Here is a 23,008-nt window from a genome sequence, read left to right as displayed (position 1 = left end):
TTTTTTCTTAAACTCAAAAGAAATTATTAGCAGTAAATGCCAATTTCATTTTGACCTACTGTGAATAACATTGAGAAAAATTAGCTTAAAAGTACTTATGTAATAATGACTTTATGAAATTCATAGGCAAATGGATGGAACTGGAAAATATCATCCTGAGTGAGGTAACCCAATCACAGAGAAACACACATGATATGCACTCATTGATTAGTGAATATTAGCCCAAATGCTCGAATTACCTTAAATGTACAAAACACATGAAACTCAAGGATGACCAAAATGCGAATGCTTCACTCCTTCTTTAAAAGGGGAACAAGAATACCCTTGGGAGGGAATAGGGAGGCAAAGTCTAGAACAGAGGCAGAAGGAACGCCCATTCAGAGCCTGCCCCACATGTGGCCCATACATATACAGCCACCAAACTAGATAAGATGGATGAAGCTAAGAAGTGCAGGCTGACAGGAACTGGATGTAGATCTTTCCTGAGAGACACAGCCAGAATAACAGCAAATACATAGGCAAATGCCAGCAGCAAACCACTGAACTGAGAACAGGACCCCCGTTGAAGGAATCAGAGAAAGGGCTAAAAGAGCTTGAAGGGGCTTGAGATCCCATATGAACAACAATGCCAACCAACCAGGGCTTCCAGGGACTAAGCCACTACCCAAAGACTATACATGAACTGACCCTGGGCTCCAACTGCATAGGTAGCAATGAATATCCTAGTAAGAGGACCAGTGGAAGGGGAAGCCCTTGGTCCTGCCAAGATTGAACCCCCAGTGAATAGGATTGTTGGGGGGAGGGGGGTAATGGGAAGAGGATGGGGAGGGGAACACCTATAGAGAAGGGGAGGGGAAAGGGTTAGGGGGATGTTGGCCTGGAAACCGGGAAAGGGAATAACAATTGTAATGTAAATAAGAAATACCCAAGTTAATAAAGATGGAGAAAAAAAAAGTTCTTATGTTATTAAGGGCTGAAATTTAAAATAGTAACTACCAAAAGTATATTCCATCCAGAACAGTCTTCATTCTTAAAAATATTTTACTTGACCCCAGTTGAGGGAGCCACCTATCTCAAAAATTTTAATCCAGAATTGTTTTTGTCTAAAGGAAGCACAGGGACAAAAACTGGAGCAGAGACTGAAGGAAAGACTATCACCTTGGGATCCATCCCATTCCCAGACACCAAAGCCTGACACAATTGCTGATGCCAAGATGTGCTTGCAGACAGGAACCTCGTATGGCTCTCTCTGGGCGGCTCTGCCAGCACCTGACTAAGACAGATGCAAATACTCACAGCCAACCATTGGCCTCAGCCCAGGGACTCCATGGAAGAGTTAGTTAGGCAAGGACTAAAGGAACTGAAGGGAATTGCAACCCTATGAAAGAACAACATTCCCAGGGACTAAACCACCAACTAAAAAGTATACATAGGCTGGTCCATGGCTCCTGCTACATATGTAGCAGAGGACTGCCTTATCTGGCATCAATGAGAGGGGATGCACTTGGCCCTGTGGAGGCTTGATGCCTCAGAGAAGGGGGGTGGTAGAGGTATGAGGCAGGCACGGGTGGGTTGGTGGATAAACACCCACTTAGAGGGAAAGGGAGGTTTGGGGATGCTTTGTGGGGAGACGAAGATGGGGGACAACATTTGAAATTTAGATAAATAAAATAATTAATAAAAAGAAAACGATATTTTGTTTGTTGCATAATAATTCCCACTCCCTCACTCATTCTTCCTGACAGAGTAACATGTGTGCTCAGTAACTCATGGCACTGTGCTTAGACTAGATTAAATTATCATGTATTTTCCTCCTCATCTTTCTCAAGGCATCAGGAAGAAAATGTAGTTTTGAAGCCTCTTCATTCTATGCTAGATGATTTCTTTGACCTGGAATAAAGTTCCTTCCCTTTGGGGAAGAAACAGTATTTGCTCAAAATAAAACCAAAACATAAATATAGAAAGAGGAATTGATTCTGTTTTTACTTACTGTCCAGAGAAATATATCACATCCCTTCTTTGACATTGAACCAACAAACACAAGTCATTGGACTCAAATTCAAATATATTTTACCTGTACCTAAAGATCAAAATTACAGGGAGTGTTATTTGCCTGGGGGGTGGTCCATCACTCTCTAGTTAAACATATTTTAAACCTCCATCATCTTACTCCCAATGCAGTAATTGTACAAGGCTTTAAGGAAGGGCACAAAGTCCTTAAGAAGTATCAGGCTGCTGCAAAGTGGCTGGATAAAGAGAAGACACCAGAAATTCTGAAATGTCAGCATGCTTTGGAGTAATAGCATCTGACTTCCTATCACGGGGATCCTGAGCCTGGTGGAAGATGATTCCACACAGAGACAGGAGCATTCAAGGTTTGCCATGTTTTGGCTGGGATATAACCTTTGACTTTGATGGATTTAGAAAAACAAGGATAAATTAATTATAGTATTTGTTAAGAGCAACATGATAAAATAAAAAAATTGTCTAAGTTTCTTTCATTTTGTTTATATGTCTGGGCAGAATATTGTTGGGGAGGGAATTTCAATGTCTGGGACTCATGCTGTTTAAAAGAACATTTATTTGTTGGACATCATAGTGTAAGACTATAAGTTACACAAATCCATGTAGTCCAGGAAGGAAAGGGGAGACCCTATTGAGAATGGATCAAATTGGTTGAAACAGGGGCCTGAAGTGGAGGAAATTATGGAATTGCTTTAAAAATCATGATCAAAAAGATTGAGTTAGTATGTCGAGGTGGGCCCTGAACATCAATCATGTAGCCCTATCGTGTAGAGGAAGCACGAGAGAAGGACAGAGACAGAGGAAAGAAATAGCCCATAGAATGAACAGATGGATAATCTTAATGTTATGCAAAGTCATACAAATTAGGTCATTGATAATACAAAAGTGGTCAGCAATAATACCATTCCAGGAGCCAATAAACATTTCACAAAGGTCAAGGCTTTTTGAGTGTTTTGAGAGTCTTACAATTTATCTCTGGAAACAGTCACAGATGGAAGGCCTGTGTAACACTCTGCACATTCACACATCGACAGCTACTTGATATGACCTCAAAAATGTGGTCATAAGGTCACGTTGGCTTTAATATATAATTACTTAATATTATCACATTAATGTTCTTTGGCCAACAGACATACTTGACTCGAACCAATTAGTTTAATTTAATAATAGGAGATTATCTCATCCTGACAATTTCATTAAGTATTATGAAGGTATTCATAAAATCATTGTAAAGTGCCCCAGATTCTCTTTGCAATTGCCTAAGTCCATCAGTCTTCACTTGCAAGTTCCCCAGCTCCTTTTATTGCTGAGTATCTTTCTTCAAGTCTTAGCGTTTCTCTTTCTCTGATTAAGTCAGTTTTTGTCTATTTGAATATTTCTGAGACTTACTTTTAACCAACGTGAGTAACAGAGATAAGGAAAGAGAAAAAGATGAGGAGCATTCCTCTTCGACCTCATTCATGAGGAAAAGTTTATCTTCTCACACGTCAACTTCACAAGCATGATTCCACTTTTAATGCACGATCAAATTTAAGATGCTCAAATATTTAACTCTTTCACGTATTGCCACTGATTATCAAATACCAACCTCGTGTCTGGCCTTATCTGCAGCTCTGCAGATCCAATTACAAAGTTAACACCCACTGTGAGGAGTGCTCTTAGGCATTGTCTTCTTGCAGCTAAGAGTAAAACCATAAATAACAAAAAAGGTCTTATCCTGAGTGGCTAAATCATTCCCTGGAATAGAGTAGGAGCTCAATAAATAGCTCCTGAGTGACAGAATCAATGTCACTATTAATTATGAATTGTCATATGCCCTAAGACGGGGACTAAGATACTGTTTTGTGAGAGAATGCCAGTATGAATAGTGTCTCTAGGAAATGATACACTGAAGCAAACTACAAGAGGCTCTACAAATGTTAGCACTGTGCAGACATTAGAGGTTTGAAAGAGTTTGACTCATCTCAGAAAGGGAACGAAGGTCAATCAGATTTAGAACTTAGATTTAGTGAGTGTGCAAGTCTTAAGAACACAATAAAGAACTGGGTATAACCCAAGTATTATAAAGTCTAAAAGCCAGGCTGAGTATTTTGATGTTATTCTCATTACCATTCATTGAGATCATTGAGGTGTTTCAAGCAAGGGGGAAAGGGTTTGATGCTGGCAAAGAAAATGCATTTAAAATAATTCTACCTTATTTGTTGAAAATGGATCCCATAGGGATTGGTGTAGTATTACAGAGAGGAGGTTCTATATATGTGGTGGTCTGCAGAGGTGGTTCTGAAAAGAACCCTCTAAACGTAAAATACATATAGATGGTAGAAATATCAGCACTAGGATGAAAATGTAAGAAATGGATTAGAACGAGGCCTAGCTTCTGGTAGAGTCCTAGAGAGTGGAACCAAGTTCTAAAAAATTAGGAAAGGCTACGTCCAATAAACTTAGTTTTATAAAAATATTTTATCACATTCAGAGGAAGCCCATATTAAAGTCACCCTGAACCTTGAAATCTACATGAACTATATATATATATATATATATATATATATATCTGTTAATAGTTTTCAAGCATGGTGTGGGCATCAAATCTGTCCTTGCAAAGCAGCCACAAAGCTGTTAACATGGATTTTTCTTCAGTGTATTAAGTGCTAACTGGCTTTTACATGGAGGAGAGTCATGCCACGGTTCGGAAGAGGGCCAAGGAAAGACACCCAGCTTAAGCAAGGCTTCATCAGGACCACTATAGCCAAGGAAGTCTAAGTGGAGAATGGCTCACTTCCAGTCCAGCCTTCCGCATTACAAGGTGCCCTATTTTGCTCAAAAGAGAATTCTGGGTTTCAAATTTTTTTTTAATACTCCAGGAAGTAAGCTTCTGAAGGAAGCATTGTGGAGCTTAGCTACTCTACAGTTCTTTACCCTCTGGTTTTTATTTATGTGTAGTCTCCAAAAGCACATGAATATCTGTACAAAATGGTTCATAGAATGTGAGGTATACACAGACTCACTTAAGCTGATTCTGGATCCAATGAATGTTAAAATCTCATCCCCTAAAGCTCAGATCAGAACAGGACAGCTACTATTAACCTTAACAACAAATAATTCAGAAACATAGGAAAGATTTCCCCATCACCAAATTTGTGCATGGATTTCAACATCATCAACAACAAAACTTTGTCTAGAATGATATAAAGCAGCATGGGTTGGATATGAGCCTGTGTGGACTATCCACATGTGGGTAGATCATGATCCCTGGGTTGACTATCCCACACATGGGTAGATCCTGTTCCCATGAGCAACCTGTAACTTCTCTGAGGTTCAGAAACATTATTTTAAAGCTAGGCTGGATTGGACACTTCCTGCCTGATAAATATTTTATATTAAACAAGATTTTGTAACTATAAACTACTACAAAAATTTCTACATATATGTTTGTGCAAATTCCTTTACATCACTTCTCCTCTGATTAGTAACATGGTCATTCTGGGATCTTTGTTGAACACATGGCAAGCTATTTTATGCTAGAACTGAACACTAAGTTATTAGATTGTCACAGACTATCCCTATCAACTGTGCTCTCAAATACTGGGCTGTACATTCTAATCCCTCTTGACTCTTGTTTTCTTGTTTTTATTTTTTCTTTCTATTTTACTTTAAGTATGCATTCATATTTTAAAAGCATTATACATTTACACAAGAAAATTGAACCAAGAAATTCTTGGGCATTCATACACTTTCATTGTACTATAGCATGACATTAAAATGCCAAGGGCAAATATTGTGTTTGACGCATTAAGAGGGGATACATTCTGTCACCTACCTCTGTCACTGTCATAGAGGTATGCGAACTTGTCCCATTGGTAGTACTCAATCAAGCTAAGGAGTGCTCCTTTGAGGTCAGGTCGCATCTGGATGACAAATGGATGTGTGCCATCTGTTGGGAAGCTAGGTGTGATGAAGGACACATGGAGTGTCCCACAGAATGATGTGATGGTATTTACAGACTTCTTGTCATAAAATCCAAAAATTGCGTAGACACCTCTTGAAAACTGGGAGCAGACTAGAAATTGAAAAGACAGAAATGATAGGTCACTTAATCATCATGTAATTACATTGTCTGGCCAGAAATTCAATATCCCTTCCTGTAAAGTACAAAATCATTAGCAAATCAGAAGAAATAGTTAATATCGATAATTCATCAAAATTTATGGAAACTTATTTACTTACCATTCATGTTGATGAATTCAAAAAACTACAAAGGATAAAATGAAGCAATTAAGACTACAAGAAAATAGATTGTTTAACAAGCTTCACATGGGTAAATCTATTTAAGTATAATTTTAAAAAAGACATAAGTAACTAGGGACCTTTAATCTTTTATTTTAATTAAAATATAATTAAATTCCTTTCTTCTTCTAATACTTCCTAGGTCCCTCACCCTCATTCCTGCTAATTTGTGGCCTCTTTTTCTTTACTTATCAATGTCATATATGCATAAATATGTAAATAATCCATAACAACCTTCTGATTCTGTGTTTGTTTGAGGCTTTTGTTTGTTTTTTTTTTTTTGTATGGTTTAGGGTTTTATGGGTTAGTTTGGTTAGTTGTTTGGTTGGGTTTTGGGGGTATTTTGTTTTGCTTTTTTACTTCTGTATATACCTGTATATATAATTTCAGTGCTGAACACTTTTTATAGGATTACCAAACAATGGACTTATCCCTGAAACAGGTTAATTCATTCTCTCTCTCTCTCTCTCTCTCTCTTCTCTCTCTCTCTCTCTCTCTCTCTCTCTCTCTCTCTCTCTCTCTCTCTCAACAGCTATTAGTGGCCTGTAGTTTTTTCTTTGTTTGTTTGTTTGTTTTTATTTTTTTATCTAGAAAAAAAAATCCAGCAAGATTCATCCCTTTCACTTTAGCATGTCTATTACTACTGTTAGAAATAGCCTGTTCTTATCTAGACAATATACTCTCTCAAAACAGCTCATTCTTAAGCAAATCAGATTGCTTAAAAGACATTACATGGGCTAGAGACGTGGCTCTGTTAGTAAAATGTATATCTCACAAGCAGATAACTGGGTTTGAACCACAGAACTCATAAAAGAAAACAGTGATAGCTTCATGCATTGATAACTTTATCACTAGGGATGTGGAGACTAGAGGATTCCTGGGACACATGATCAACTGCGCTGTCCTAACCACCAATTCCCAGATCCAATGAGAGAACTTGTATCAAAAATAAGGTAGACTGCCTTCATGAGGACCACTGTTCAAAGATCATTTCTGTCCCCTTTATGCACATACACCCTGTTGGCAGGTTCACCAGCACGCAAGCATATAACCAGCACACACAATCACACACAAATATACATTTTAAAAAAGCTTAAGCAGTGTTGTTTTGATAATGCTTTGTATTACAAGTCCAGTGCATTTCCATTGTTCTAATGTTAACCAAAATCTCTGTGAGAGAAAATATCACACTTGCTGCAGAACTATAGAGATCTGTCACCAGAGAGGCATCCTGTATTGTGTCACCCAATCAAGCAGCAATTAAATAAAGTTAGTAAATAAAATTACATCAATTTTCTCAATTTGGTTGGTGATTTTTAACACTTCCCCAACCTACATGTTCCTCTGCACATAAAATAAAAATTAATGAAATACTTTGCAGAAGGACCATTATTTTTAATGTAACATGATAGTGTTTCAAAGTCACCATTCCTTCCATAACCCATTGTCCTTGTCAGGTATTTCTTTTTTAAAAAATATTTTTTATTAGATATATTTCTTTACTTATATTTTAAATGGTATTCCCTTTCCTGGTTTCCTGTCCATAAGTCCCCATCCCCACCCCTTCCCCCATATGGGTGTTTCCCCATCCATCCCCCTTACCCCCCATGACATTCCCCTGTACTGGAGGTCCAACCTTGGCAGAACCAAGGGCTTCCCCATTATTTTTAACATAATATGATAGTGTTACAAAGTCACCATTCCTTCCACAACCCGTTGTCCTTTTCAGGTCTCAGTAAATAGCACGTGATGATTCCCTCTGCTTCCGTTATCTTAGAAGTTCTAGGCTGAGATCAATACATTGAAATGTGTAGCTGTTTCTTCTCTAACCCATCCACCCTGCTTCAGTAATAGGAAATACTTATGCTGTGCACATCATGTGTCTTCTAAGTTCTTTCTCGTGATAACTCTCGAGATAGGAGCTATTATTATTTCCAAAATATTATGATAGAAAAAAATCACAAATAGAGAAAATTAATGATCTAAGTCATATGGACAGTCAGTACAAGAGTCTGTGTTCAAGCCTAGGCAGTCTGGGTTCAGATCTGCATTCAAACCTAGTGTACAATACTTTTAAAAAATTAATGGATTAGCTAGCAAGCTGTTATTGTACCTGCACTAATGGACCCTCTATTCAGTTTTCTTTGATATAATCAGAATTGTCATTTGAAACATTAATATAACTATTTCTGGGAAGTAAAAGCTATTTGGCCTAGGACTGCATTACTCTATAGAAACCATCTGTGACAGGCTTCTGGCCACCAACCAGTTATATAGTTGCTTTTGATGGATGCATAGTTAGTATTTCCAAAATGACCCTGGACATACCAGTGCCTTATAAATGACTTACCTCCAATTGAAGGTAAAGACAATGCTACCTAATCTCACTTCTCACAAAAATAGTTTTGTCTCATCAAAGAACCTTACTAAAATAGATTCTAGTGATAATAATAGGTATAGATGACTAATAAATGATAGGCAACATTTCAGTAATTATATGATATTAACTGACCGTGATGTCAGATATTTCTCTGAGTGGTCATTATTCCTATAAGATTTCTATTTTTCTTTAAATATTTCTTGGCATTCTACTTGCTTCTGTCTTTCTAACATAAACCTGAGTTTTTAGATTGCATCAACATAATAGATTATTGACATCAACTCTTTTATTTTTAGTCCTGTTGGGGATAAGTTGATAGATCAGAGAACAACTAAATTGCTTTTCATACATTTCATGTAGCTCTAAAATAAGGTAGTAGTATTTTATTCATGTCCATAGTATTTGTTCTCTTCTAGGCAAAAAGGTAGCCTTTAATTTATTTGATGAATCTGGCTCTTTATCATTCAAATGTAAAAGGTGGTGACAGTTAGGTCTTTTAGGCAAACTCTGCAATGATCTCTTTGTGCATGGATATGTGTGTACTAACATGCACGTCTTATATTTGAATTGGTTGCAATATTTTCTATGTCTCAGATTGATGAAATATGACATTTGAAGAGGGTGGATTGCTATAAAATTCTCCCTAGGTCTACTTTACTTGATTTCCTCTGAAAGGTTGGCATGATATCCAGACACTATGGGAATATCATGCAATATGATTTTTTGATGAAGCTTCTTGATAATGAAATATTTTCTGTTTTGGAAAAACCAACCCCAGTCACACTGGAATGCTTAAAAAGGAAGCCACTCTTTGAATACTAAATCTCAGTAAGGAGCCATACTTTTCATTTTCCATTTGTCTAAAGTGAGTTAAGAGACTTCTTTGTTTTGTAACCAGCTGGAAGTAGTGCCTTTGTTTCAATAAGAAGCATAAACTGTACAAAACTTTGTAAGAAATGACATCTCTTTTAACCTGGAAACCATTTTTTGGGGTAATTATTTTACCACAATGGCCTTCGTCTCTTGACAAACCTTTGTCATGCTCAACCCTATCACAATAACTTTCATAACATATAATAACTTTCTTTTTTCCTACTGTACTCAAGTTTTTAATATTTCTCTCAATATTCTATTTCTACACAGACAAATTATCAATATTGCTCAGTCACAGTCCCTACCCCTACATGGTAAAGTGGCACTGGGATCTATGAGCAAGCATCTTAGCTGAAGTACTGTTTCCAAGTTCTAAATGACAGTCTGAGAAGGGGGATCTTAATGACATCAATACAAAGTCAAACATAGCACTGCTCTGGGGAAACAGCAGGCTCAGATTGCAGAAAGTCTTGGACATTTGTGTGTGAGGCACCCAAGTGCCTGATAGGTCTTTGATACAAAAGCTCTATTTTGACTCTTTTTACATGGTAGTAATGGAAGGCTATGGTAGAACTGAGTTCAATTCATAGAAGCAAGGAAGAGAAAGAGAGATAAAGAAAGGACCAGTATAATCTATAATTCACAAGAACATGACCTCAGTGATTTATTTTCTTCACCTGTGTGCTAGCTTCCACTCTCTACCACTTTCCTAAAAATACAACAAACTAGAGAGCAAGTGTTTAATGTTTGCAAGTTGTTGAAGGGGCATTGCCTACTCAAATTTTAACATTTTGCCCTGGTTTCCAAAGGCTTACACCCATCTCAGAATGAATTGTCTCTCTCTGAGAGTCAGCATCATCTTAGCCATTATGTACTGGTCTTAAAGTCCAAATGCAAAGTCTCTTATGAGACACAAACCAAACTCTTGACCCACTATAAAGTCAAACCGAAAGTTATATATTTCTATGAAGCAAATAACAAAGGAAAAAATACCAATTCTAAAATGAAGTAATAGGGGATAAGAAGGAAGGCACAGACCAAAACAAAACCAACAACAAAAAATTAATCTAACAGGGAAAACACTAAATTCTTCAGCTCTGTACAACATCCAAGATGCATAGTGTCAGGAGGTAAAGTCCCAGGGACTTGAATAACTCCATCACGATGGCTTTGCCATCCTGTATCCCACAGTTTCCCGTCTTTCCTAGAATTACTGATTCCTGTCTGTAGTTTTCCTCAGGAGACACTCCATATTTCTGGCATATTTCTGGCACGTACACAGAAAGCCTCATGCACTACCTTCCCAGGGAATCTTTTGGGGGCATTGTGACCCTCATAAACACTTTTCTTTCAAATCTGGGAGGGACCCTTGATGACAATGTAACTCCTGTTATTCATCCTCCAACTGTTACCAGGGATGGAATAGAGTCAGGTGAGAACAGAATGAGGAAATAATAGACACATACAGAAACAGATATTTGTGATCAGGTGGTTCTGATTGTGATAGAGAAACTGTAGCACCCTGGGCTCAGCATGTTTTTAATAAAGAGTTGAACAGACCTGCAGACTTAATTGAATGCAGCTGAATATGGAGGTAGGGTTATAAGAGATAAGTAAGGAGGCAGGGTTTACAGGATTCGGATCCATCAAGGAAGCAGGTTTAGCTGATCTTGGTAGGAGCAGTCTCTGTAAGAGAGCAGCTTTCAGGCTGTAAAAATCTGGGAGGAAAGTGTTGGTGGGCATTTTCTGTATATACTCTTAATATCCACAGTTGGACCCCTAAGAAAGCTTTGCCATTTCTTTCTGAGTCACACCACAGTGGCGGAATCTTTGCCAATTCCCTCTGGGTCTGAGGCTAGGGTCTTTGCATGGCCATGCCCATGTCAATAGCATTCATTCGAGAATTCATAAACACCAGGCTTCCTCTTTTCCACATATCTTGCCATCTGTTATGTCTATAAAACTAGCATCATGTGGATAACACCAAAGCCTGCTTTCCTTTTAAGCAGCAGTTTCTCTTCCTTGAAGAGTGGGCATAATATCCTCTGAGTTGCTGAGGCTTCTTAATATGAAGAAATACTTCCCCAGCAACCCTTTGTAACCAGAGAACCACAGAGCACTTTTAAGCACCTTTATCTTTTATAAACTCAGTCCTGGCTTTAATGTAGTCATATTTATTCTTTACCTATAATTAAGGTATCTTTTCTTTTTCCCAGTTGTAAGTCATTAGCTTATTTTTTATGGCACTAATCTTGATAACAAATACATCTTGTTTGGCCTCAAGTTTACTCATTGTCTGGCAAAATGGTGCTTTTCCAAAACTTTGCGAAGTACTCCTTGTTTGCAACTCTCACTATAAACCTAACTAAAAGATGCTCTTATTAACAATGCCACAGCCAAGAAGCTGAACTCTCTTAAACATTCCTTCGCTATGGTAAACTCTACTACCCACGAGGTCTCAGCTAATTGATAACAGGTGGAGATATTCATCACTTGGGGGGGCGGGTCCTGATGCTAAGGTCCTGTTCCCCAATTGGTTCTTGATCCATCAATTAGGATGCTAGCAGCCAATGAGCTTGAAGAATAGGCGAGACGTCTAGGTTGCTATATGCGAACGAGCAGATGAGGGAGAGAGAGAAAAGGAGTTTTTCGCCATGCTTTGGAGGGAGAAAAGCCAACCAGCCATGAGAGATCTCAAGAAGAGTGACCACAGGCCACTTCTCCAGGAAGGAGGTTGGGATATTGAGCTGGATGGGACTAAAGGTAACTTAGCAACTGAAGCTAGGGCAGATTGAGAAGTGATGAGCTAAGAGTATTAGGAAGGGCACACAAGCCATGATAGATTGGAGGTGTCCAGCACTTGAGCCAATAAGGCAGGTTGAAACCAATCATTTTGTGTGTCTGTGTTTTTCATCTTCAGATTGAGTATTCTCTGGGTGGGTGCTAGTAGTGCCACCCATTCCTGGGGCATTAAGGCAGGGTAGCAAAATCTCCATGCAACACACCACCATAACAATACACAAATAGCCTTTATTCCTACTCTTAGTAGAGTAATTCTTTCTGTTTGCATATTTATGAGTTCATTCTAAGCTGTCTGTATCCTTGACTTCTGAGCTCACCCTGGAATCACTCAGTCAATTCTACTTTAGGCTTTGACTAGCGCTAATCTCCATATATTTTCAAATCCTCATATGCTTATTTCCAAAATTTAGAAGAACATTTTAGGTTTACTGAAAACGATGACCCCACTTTTAACACCAGCTTTCTGTGTTAGTTGGAATTAGTGATAAGCTTTTCATCACTGTGGCAACATATGACACAGTCAATTTAATGGAAAAAAGGAACTTTTAGTTTTCAGGCTGGGAGGTTTTATCCATAATCCTCTGCTGTTTTTCATTCTGGGCTCTTAGTTATGCATAGAATCATAGCTATACAAATATGTGACAGAGGAGTTTTGACTTGTAGCAGAGAGAAAGCAAAGAAATGCAAACTGGTAACCAACCTCCGTTGTCATACCCACAATGAGCACCTTAGCTAAGTGGCACCACATCATCTGGATTCCTAGCATCATCTGAGTTATGCTAGAATGGAATCAAATATTCAAATCAAAACTGTGTAAGAACATTTCATACTGAAATTGTAACCAGCATGATAGCTACAGACGCCTACTAACACATTAAACTCTGAAATTAAGGTATTTTTAATTGACTTAAAATGTGATTTGATTATTTCATTTACATCTACATTTTATTCCCCAAGAATGCTTTCAAAAGATAAAGCTACCTCTGCATCATGTCTTCTAAAGGAAGAAGGCTTAGAAGTCCTGGAGTCTTCAAAATAGTGTGCTATTAACTCCAAGAAAAATGCAGAAGGCACTTTCTAGAATGAGATAAAAAATATCAGAATTCTGTCCAGTCATTTATGTAGGTAGAGGACACTTTCAGCTCCAGTTTCATGGTCTGGGCAATCACAGATTTACGCAGGGTTGTAACTTTGTGAATGAGCAGCCTGATTAACATAAGGAGGTCATGTATGACTTGAGACTTAAAAATGATTGCAAAGGAGTTATTGAAGATATTCTTGTTGAGTTCTACTTGAGTTAAATATTTAATAACAACTTTGAAAACCTCAGCAAAGTCAAGTCCTTTCATAAGACATTTTAGGTCATACTACAGAAGTAATAATCTCCCGGGTGTAGGTAATTTGCTGATTATTTCACTTTTTATTACAAGCACAGAAGATCTAGGCTGGCAACACTGCTGATGGGGCACCCGACACTCCTTTCCTCTTGGATCACTCTGCTCATTGGTGCTGCTAATGTGGCATTCATGGTACAATCTGCGAGACTTCACACCCTTATTTAGTAGAAGTGGAAAAAAGCTGAGTATGATTTAGTTTTGTTTTCTATTTTTACCTCTATACATTGATATTTCTTTAATGAAATGGCGTAAGTCACTTCACAAGCAGGAAGCTCCATCTGCAGCTTATAGTTCAGTCATCTTCGCCTTCTTCCAGTTCACATTCTTCACTACAGGTCTTCCTAAAACACACTACCTGGAAGGTATTCTCTGACCATTTGTCTCCCAATTTTGTCTTTTTTTCCATTCGATTTTTAAGGTTTTTCACCCTTATTATCAAAAATCAAATTCAAGTTTACATGCAAATCTTCCTAAATCTCCATCGTTCCAGTTATTTCTTTGTTTATCCCTCTTTACACAGCAAGAAAATACACAATATAAAATATCATATACGCTATTAATGGCATAGGTCCATGATTCTATTATAGCTGCCTTTTTCTCAAACAAGTGTAATTAAAATTATTTCAACAAATCAGGAGTGTAAGCTTTATAGAATAAATAAAAGAAAAAACATAAAACCATTGTTTATCCTTAAAATCTTAAAGACATAGAGACATAGTTTAGCATCCAAGGGTGTGCTATCAATGACTGTAGGACAGAAGCTGAAATTTCTAATAATAAGAGGAATTTATATTTTAATCTGGATTTGAGCTTGGAGAGACAAGTTATTGTCTTTCAAAGCCTGAGGATAACAATATTACCCACATCATCATAAGATATGAAGGGATTAACAAAACACACACACAGATACACACACTCTCTCTCTCTCTCTCTCTCTCTCTCTCTCTTTTTCTCTCTCTCTCTCTCAGCACTGTCAGAAGCTATATAACCACATGAAAACCTCTGTTTTCCACCATACTTTCTGCATTCTGACTAGTGTTAATATTATCAATTATGCAACAAAAGTTTTTCCATACTTTTCTTTAGCTCAAATTTTATCACTTCCACAAGACAGTGTTCATGACTTGGAAATCGAACTCATTTTCTCAAGCCAAAAGATGTAAGAATATTCCTATCTCTGTTCCCAAGAATACAAGTGTTCGGCAAGTACTATCTATTTGACCTCTCCAATCTGTATTCCTCAGCTCTGCTGACAGTGCCTAATAGAGTCTCTTAAGCACTTATTGACTAAATTTCTGCAATAGCTTCTCAAACAGCATCCTCTGTAATACATCTCTTTCTATCGCAGCAGCAATCACCCTCTTGCTCAGAAGCTGTCTATGTGCTCCAGTTGCTGAGTAAAGAACAGCCTTTGTCTAGCTTTATCAGTTCTATGTGATCTGAATCACATGTGTTTATCATTTGTGATTCTAAAGCCAATTGCATGACTGTGTGTTAGCCAGAATTATTGCTTCTCGGCCTTCTCCTTAAACAGTGACCCAACTGAGAAGTGAAAAAGATCCATTTACATGGACAAGCTAACAAGAACAGGGCATGCAGAAGACAGTTAATAAATGGCACTTCATAAGATGACAGTTCTTCCACAAAAAGTATCCTGTTTATGATCAAGTGAATGCCACCTGCCCTGGCTGTATCTGTCCTTCTGTCATTCTCTCTTTACCCCATCTGCAGCCCGAGTTACAGTACCTTTACCAGGGTATCTTGCTAATTTCTGCACTTCTTAATCAAAGGGCTCAGTATTATAACAGTATTAAGGTGGGGAATGAGAAGCTAGCACTGTCTTTCATTGACCTCGTGGTAGGAAAACTGCTGATCTTGAACTTCAGTTCCTAATCTAGTAACTGCGGATGTCTGTCTTGTTTATCTACTTCACTGGGATGTTTGGATGTCTGTGTTATTAAAATTATAGAACATACTCAAGAAAATATTAATGACTAGGCAAATGTGTTTTAGTAATAAATTCAATGTTCATAGTTCCTGTTTCTTCTGCAATAGCCAAATTGGGAATTTTATAGTATTTATTACTTAATGGAATATTTGAGCAGAACCAAAAGGTTAATAAAATAAACTGCAGGATCTTGTAGTAAGTCTTTATTTCTGTTGATACTCAAACATTTTGGAAACCAATACTTCACTCCTGAATTGCTACTTTTCAGGACCATTGGCTTCGTTTGAAAATCCATGTGAAACATAGTCAATCTTTAGTGAAGCAGAAAAACAAAACAAAACAAAAAGAAACAAACCAAAACACCACTCTGAAACACCTGTGGCATCCAGTGGAATTACTATTTGCATAGCAGAATTTCACACCTCAAATGAAGAGGTTAAAACATGACAAGGTATACAATGCAGGAAGGACACCTCCTTGAAAGTTGGCACTCCCCTGTGTTGTGTATGCATCAAGCCTTGAAGTTAATCCCCAGTGACATTTATCCCTTCAGCATAAAATTGTAGTATGTTATACATACATTATTAAAATTCTATGTAAAATTTTTGGGAGAATTTTAGAAACTGAACTATGGTTCCGTCCTTTGTGGAAATTGTTGGTCAGTACAGTTTCCTATGATGAAATGGAACGAAACTTTCCCTAGTCCATAAATAGCACTACTTTAAAGTTTACATATCTACTGGAGGGCTTTTTTCTTTCTCATTTGTGGATTAAAGGGCATCCATTCATGAGATGCTGGTTTAATATCTACACAGATCTCTCTGAAATCCCAGAAATCATTGCTTAGCTAGTGAGCAAAACGGCTCTGAGACCATGTGCGGGATAATAAGTACACCTGAGCAACAGTCACTATAAATTGCCTCACTAATGTTTAACCTACAGCCATGACACCCATCCATATAGTGACAAATTGCCTCTCCTTTGCATACATTTTTCACAGGAATAGTTAATGTGCTGCAACATTATCTCTCAGTCGTGGACGACTGTGAAGTAGTAAGAATGCATTTTTCTTTCTCTCTAGCAAATATCTGTCCTCCTTGACTTTCATGCTAAGTAGTCTGAGTGAGGTTAAATGTCCTGGGTTTATTGCTGTGGCCTTTATTATATGCCACTTTAAAAATCTATAACATTTATTTTTGCATCATTCTTCATCTAAGATGGCAGGCCATAATGGGATCAGCAGTAATGGGCAATAACTTTAATGTAAATTTTAATGATGGGACCTGGACATGGAAGTGAGGGAGAATCACCTTCGTTTATAGAAGATGCTATTTCACAAGGGATGGTTGTATTCATCTTGGCCATGGATTTTCTTCTCTCACACACACCAGTTTTGACCCTTAAAGACTTCCCGGCCTCAGGCTCTAGATGAGGTCTAGATCTCTGTATGCTGGTGTGATATGAGTGTTATGTATAGTGTGCCAGGCTGAGTGATGGCCCATATGCCTGGTTTTTCATCTCACCAAGCCAAGAGCCAGTTGGGTGTTCCTGGCAAGTGGCAGAATTGAAAGGTCTCAATGTTCTCAAAGGTCCCGACTAGCTTAGACATGGTTGTAAACAGCTGAACACTGAACGAAGTTCTAGAAATGTCATGAAAGTCACATGTATTCCTTACCACATATTTTTTCCACATAAAATCCATGTGAGTTATAGTCTACTTGAAGGGACTAAGTCCACCATTCTCTGTTTGTTGAATTAGCCTTTCTTTTTCAAAAAATTAGACTTTCTTACATTCATTATTTCTTTTATATTTCTTCACTGCCCTCTTCTGCTTTCTCCAAAATCATTTTATTCTTCATGTCCCTTTTGGCCTTGAAACTCTATAGATTAATCTTTCCACATTTTGTACCATTATAATGTTGTCAAGTTCCTTAAATGTTCTATTTTAGATGTGCTGCTAAAGAAAGTTGTGGATTGTCCAAACACGAAGAGAACTCTAGAGATGCAGTCAAAACCCTCATTATCTAGAACAAGTACTTGGTTGACTTATTTGTATTTGTCATTTTTAATGTATTTTAAAAATCATTTCCTCCCCTCCAGTTCCTCTTGTATTCCCTATCACCACCACCACCATTCTTCTCAACTTAACATACAATGTTTTTTCTCCTACTAAACCTGGAGACCTCACTTAGTCCAGCCTCCAAGCATGGGTATAAGACCATTTTATTTTTGTATGTGTGTTGCGTTTCTTAAAAGAAACATATTTTAAAGGCTTGCCATCAATGTGTTATTGAGGCAATAAAATTTGAGTGAGAATTTGAATAACTATCTGACATACTTGATCAATGTATGTAATTAAGTTTTTTTATACAGCCCATAATTCTTCCTTTCCAGTAGTAGATTGGTCTTTAAAAGCTCATATATTATTGATGGATGCTCAATTCACCACAAGTGTATGGAAATATGGGAGATAATATAATGTAGGTCACATAATATCAGTATTTAGTCATTATCAATATGACTCCATAATTATTCATATCCTATTTTCAGAATACTGCTGTAGACAATATAAGAAAAGACAAAAATAATTATCTAGAAAATATTTCTCCATTATTAAAATGTATAAAAGCTATTTAGAGGGCTGGAATGAGGAGACCAGTAAAAGAATAAGAAAAGGAAACAAAAGTCTCTGTCAGTATAGTTATTTCTGTAAAAGACAAGACTAGAGAAGCTCAAACTGAGCAAATGCAAGCTAATTGCAAGAGAAATATTAATAATATATTCTGACTCATATGTCTCAAGTTATTTCAGCTTAATGTGATCACTGAACAAAGGCACATGTGAAGACAGTTAAAGCCATTATTTCAGATATCTAAATGAAAGTGGGTCTGGTTTTAAAGAAATTGTTTAATTCTAGATATAAATCACAGAGTAAATCGTAAAGTTGGCAACTTGAGAGTGTCCAAATTGAATGCAACTGGTGAGAGTTTGAGGCAGGAACAAAAGTCCATGCTGAAACCCTTTAGTTTTCTGCCTCCTTCAAGCTGTGCAATAGCTTCCAAGTCCACAAAGAAAATATAAAAATAAACATCTCCGACATATGTTGGGATTCTAACATAAATCCTCAGGGAATTAAAAAATGTGTCTGGTTTTAATTTGTAAGAGTACAATTATGGCATAGCTCATAAGAATGGCAACAGATCTTCAATCAAAGAGAAAAAAAATAAAGGAAATCCTAATGTCCAAGCTAGAGGTGATAAGCCATACCATTTGGACCAACATGTAAGTTAAGTGCTACTCTATTTCTAGGAAATGATTTCTTCTATACAAAACAAACTCTAATCACAAGCCATTGGATAGTGTATCTTTAAATGGGTGCTCCCACCACCAGTGGGACTCCAAATTCCTGTTTGTCCTGAGATGTCATAGAAATTTCATGTATTATTAATGAAAATAAAACATACCTAGTGGCAAAAACACAACAAACAAACACTTGGATTTTACTGACATTGTGGTTTCTTATTTGTATGTTTACACCCAGAATAAGTAAGGTAAGTCATAGCAAGAATCAGCATAATTGAATCTCAACAGTCACGTACAATACTTCAGCAGAGTCTTACGAAGTTTATAATGTCTAGACTATACTGCCACTAGATTTGATTTCTATAAGCACAGCAGTTTTCCACACAGGGAAAACTGTTGCTTGTAACAAAATCAGTTTCAAAACTTGGATGGTCTTAATTTTTAAGTTCTTATTTGTGGATATCAAGGTTATTCTGGAAAATGTTAATGGCATTAATTACATTGTTAATAACCCCTGTTCAATATAACCATTTCTCTTTGTTATATTTTTTGAACATTCATAAACTGAACAATTCCATGCAAACCATACAGTTGCCTTTGGCTAAGAGGTCACAGCATACTGTGTTAGGTATAAGTGTATTGTGCTCAGGCTGCCTTTCACTCACTTCCCTAGGATTGGACAGATAGCTCAGAGAAATACCATTTGCTTACCATGCTTGAGCCACCAGGTTTGGTGATCAGCACTGAAAACTAAAAATAAATAAACCAATAGTTTTCAAACATCATCCAAGATTGGAAAATAGTTTAAAATAATTTGGAAATCTCAAACTTATATATTACAAAAATTGGTTTGTTGTGGCTCCGATTTGAAACAAAACCATAAGGAAATAAATACATCTTTTTATGTTTTAATGGTTTATATAGTGGGTTTTAGTTAATTTAATTTAAAAATAATAGTTTTAGCTAGATATATGGGTGGATCAAAACTGGAATCCATCACTTAAAAAGACTAAGGCAAGGAAGTTGAGTGAGTCTGTGGCCAACCTGAGCTACAGAATAAGTTTCAGACCAGCCAGAGTTACAAATTAAGACCCTTTCTCTGTAAAAGAAAAATACTTTATAAAGCTTCTAGACAGTTGGTGACACAGACCTTTAATCTCAGCAGGTGGGAGGCTGAGACAGGCAGATATCTGAGTTTGAGGTCTACAGATCAAATTACTTGAACAGCCAGCTAAGGCTACACAGAGAAACCTTGTCTCAAAAACAAAACCGAATAAAACAAACAAAAAAAAAAAACCAAAAACAAAATAAGTAAGACATAAAAAAGGAAAAAAGGAAAATAAAACCTCTAAAATCAAAGGTTAAACCTGAAAACAAGGGAAAATTGCTTATACATATTTTAAGACACTTGCAAGTTTTTTTTTCCCTACATTTACTCAAACTGACAAGAAGGAGTAGACATTTCTAAGTACACAATTTCCATAACTCAGGTGGGGCTGTGCACCAAATGAGTTATCACAGCTTAGAATGAATTTGATTTAATTAATTTAAGTACCCATTAGTATATTTAAAATCCGAAGTTTATAAATAACACTTTAAAATACCATGACAAGGTGGCTTCATTGGTGTCCCTCATGTTCATTGCAAACCTAAATGAACTCTTTTGCTCTTAGTTACTCAGTAAGTCTATGTGACTCTAGTGAAGAGAGTAGTCCCCATCTCCTCTGTTAGACCTGAGTTTGCAAATTGATTGACAGAGTCAGATGAGTCCAATCTATATTCTATGAACTGTAATTAGTAACTTCTAGAACTCTAAACAGCAGTCCCTGTGAGTGATTCTTACCATATACACTGAGAGAAAATTTTGAAAGCTACTACAAATGCAAAAGTTTAAGAACGTTTTAAGTATGAAGGGGAAACAAGGTCTAAATGTCGTATCGCCATGGTCTAACATCTCGCAATTTAAAAAGTCAATTAAATACTCGTATGCAAAAGATTTGGGAAGCAAACCTAACGCCATGTGTAGGAATGGAAAGTGTTCTACCAAGGCGCTACACCTGAGCTTTAGTTTCCTGTAGTGAGGGTATGACATAGAACTTGGCTGACTTTTTACCCCCAGCCTTTCTGACTCAGCCTCCTGAGCGTACCTCCATGTCCGACTCAATCTCTAAACATTCGTATAAAATATTTTCAGCAGTATTTCTCTGGCATGTATCAGAGGTTGCAATAGAGGTCTCTTTAAATGCATCTAATGCTCATGCAAATAAACAACACCCGTGACCCAGTTTGCCTCATTCTCATTTTGTGAAATGAATGTAGTTTCGTGAGAGTGCCAGCTCAGAAGTGTTTTCTGGGCCTGGGCCAGTGCTAGTGTTTGGTGAGCTTTGCCTAAGTGCTGTTCCTTCACAGGTATATGGGGGCGGGGACTAATGAGCATGAAGAGAAGAAAGCCATGTCTTGTCACCTTCTCAAATGCAAATGCCATGCTATGTCCCACTGATTTTTCCTATCCTTAGCAGTTCTTTATCAACCTTCTACCAACTCTTACAAGTCCCTTGTAAATCCACATTGCCATTCTCTGTTACTTCAATTCTCATTTCCCAATCCTTCTTACTCACCACTACTGCATTACTTACTCGCCTTACTTACTTATGAGTGTTTTTCTGTGTGGAATTTCAATTTAAGGTTTCTAATCTTTACAACTTAAGGTGCAAGTGATTATACACCCAAGTTCCATTTGGTGTCCACTTTCCTTCTACATAGACTCTGGGCTTTACCAAGTGACTGAAGATCCTAAGTATTGGTTAATGGCCTCCAGCACCACCAAACAATGCATAAGAAACAGGAAATTATCATGGCAAGTGTCACGGGGAGTTGGAGAATGATCAGTAGTTAAAGGAAACCATGAAGAACTAGAAAACTGCTATTGGCTCCTAAAAAGATGGAAAGCCACGTTCTGAAAATGAAGATTGAAAATGCACACAAGAAAGTTGTGACTCTAGCTAAGGATACTTGTAAGTAATTTGCAAAAGGTAAAAGCTTGTTTTTTTTTCCAATTTTAAGAGGATACACACACACACACACACACACACACACACACACACATACACTCACACACAAAGATGCAGTTCTCAATTAGAATTTAGGAAACAAAAAACAAAGGAAGGTTAGACATGCTGGACTTTATGTAAAGCAAACTGCTTGCTATGCCTCGAGCAGGCCTCTGACACTGTATGAAATGGTATGAAGCAGAGGACCCAGATACAGTGCCTAGCACACATATCTGACAGCTCACCATACCTACCTCCAGTTCTAGGGAATTCAAGTCCTCTTCAGGTCTCTGTAACTAGTAACTAATAGGAACACGTAACTATATAACTAGTAACTCATGTATGCTATTCATATAAAAGACAACTAGATAATATACAAACTTTTTTTCAAGATTAACTGATTTTATACACACATATATTACATATATAGTATGTATTATATAATATATCTTATATATAAATATTATACCCCCAAGACCACGAATTTGTTAAGTTAATTTATTCATCTAATCTTTTCCAATACTGTATTAAAATCTGCTACTCTATAGCATGCTTAGAAGTCAGGATGATAAATCACTGTCTCTCAAACTTTTCTAATAATTTGGATGAAATTCTGGATCTGTCTCTCTATAAAATCTTTACAATCATTTTGTCAATATATGCTAAATAACTTGCTAGAAATTTGATGGAATTATATTAAATGTACAGGCCAAGATGGGAAGAATAATATTGAGTCTTGCTATCAACAAATGTGTCTCTTTTTCCAGTTGTTTCTATGCTCGATGATTTATATTACCAAAACTGTCATACTTTTCCTTATACACACTCTATAAAGTTACATAACATTTATGCATATGTTTCATTTTGAAATGTACTTCAATTTTAACTGTAAGTGTCACTATTCCTTTTATATCTGCTCTGCAGTTAGACTTTGATGTTTCATACT

General features: G+C 37.1%; 1 protein-coding gene across 3 annotated transcripts in view; it reads right to left on the bottom strand.

Annotated features, from left to right (window-relative positions):
- Positions 1 to 23,008, bottom strand: part of Gria2 (glutamate ionotropic receptor AMPA type subunit 2) — a 115,574-nt gene that overhangs the window by 52,389 nt on the left and 40,177 nt on the right. For all 3 annotated transcript variants that reach the window (XM_032898200.1, XM_032898201.1, XM_032898202.1), the window contains exon 3: positions 5,843 to 6,082. In XM_032898200.1, the coding sequence (XP_032754091.1) occupies positions 5,843 to 6,082 (240 nt within the window). The remainder of the gene's footprint in view (positions 1 to 5,842; positions 6,083 to 23,008) is intronic.

The sequence above is a fragment of the Rattus rattus genome, chromosome 3 (genome assembly GCF_011064425.1).
Source record: "Rattus rattus isolate New Zealand chromosome 3, Rrattus_CSIRO_v1, whole genome shotgun sequence".
In the NCBI taxonomy this organism is placed as follows: Eukaryota; Metazoa; Chordata; class Mammalia; order Rodentia; family Muridae; genus Rattus; species Rattus rattus.
Note: the sequence above shows the minus strand (reverse complement) of the source record. Positions and strands in the feature narration are given on the sequence as shown.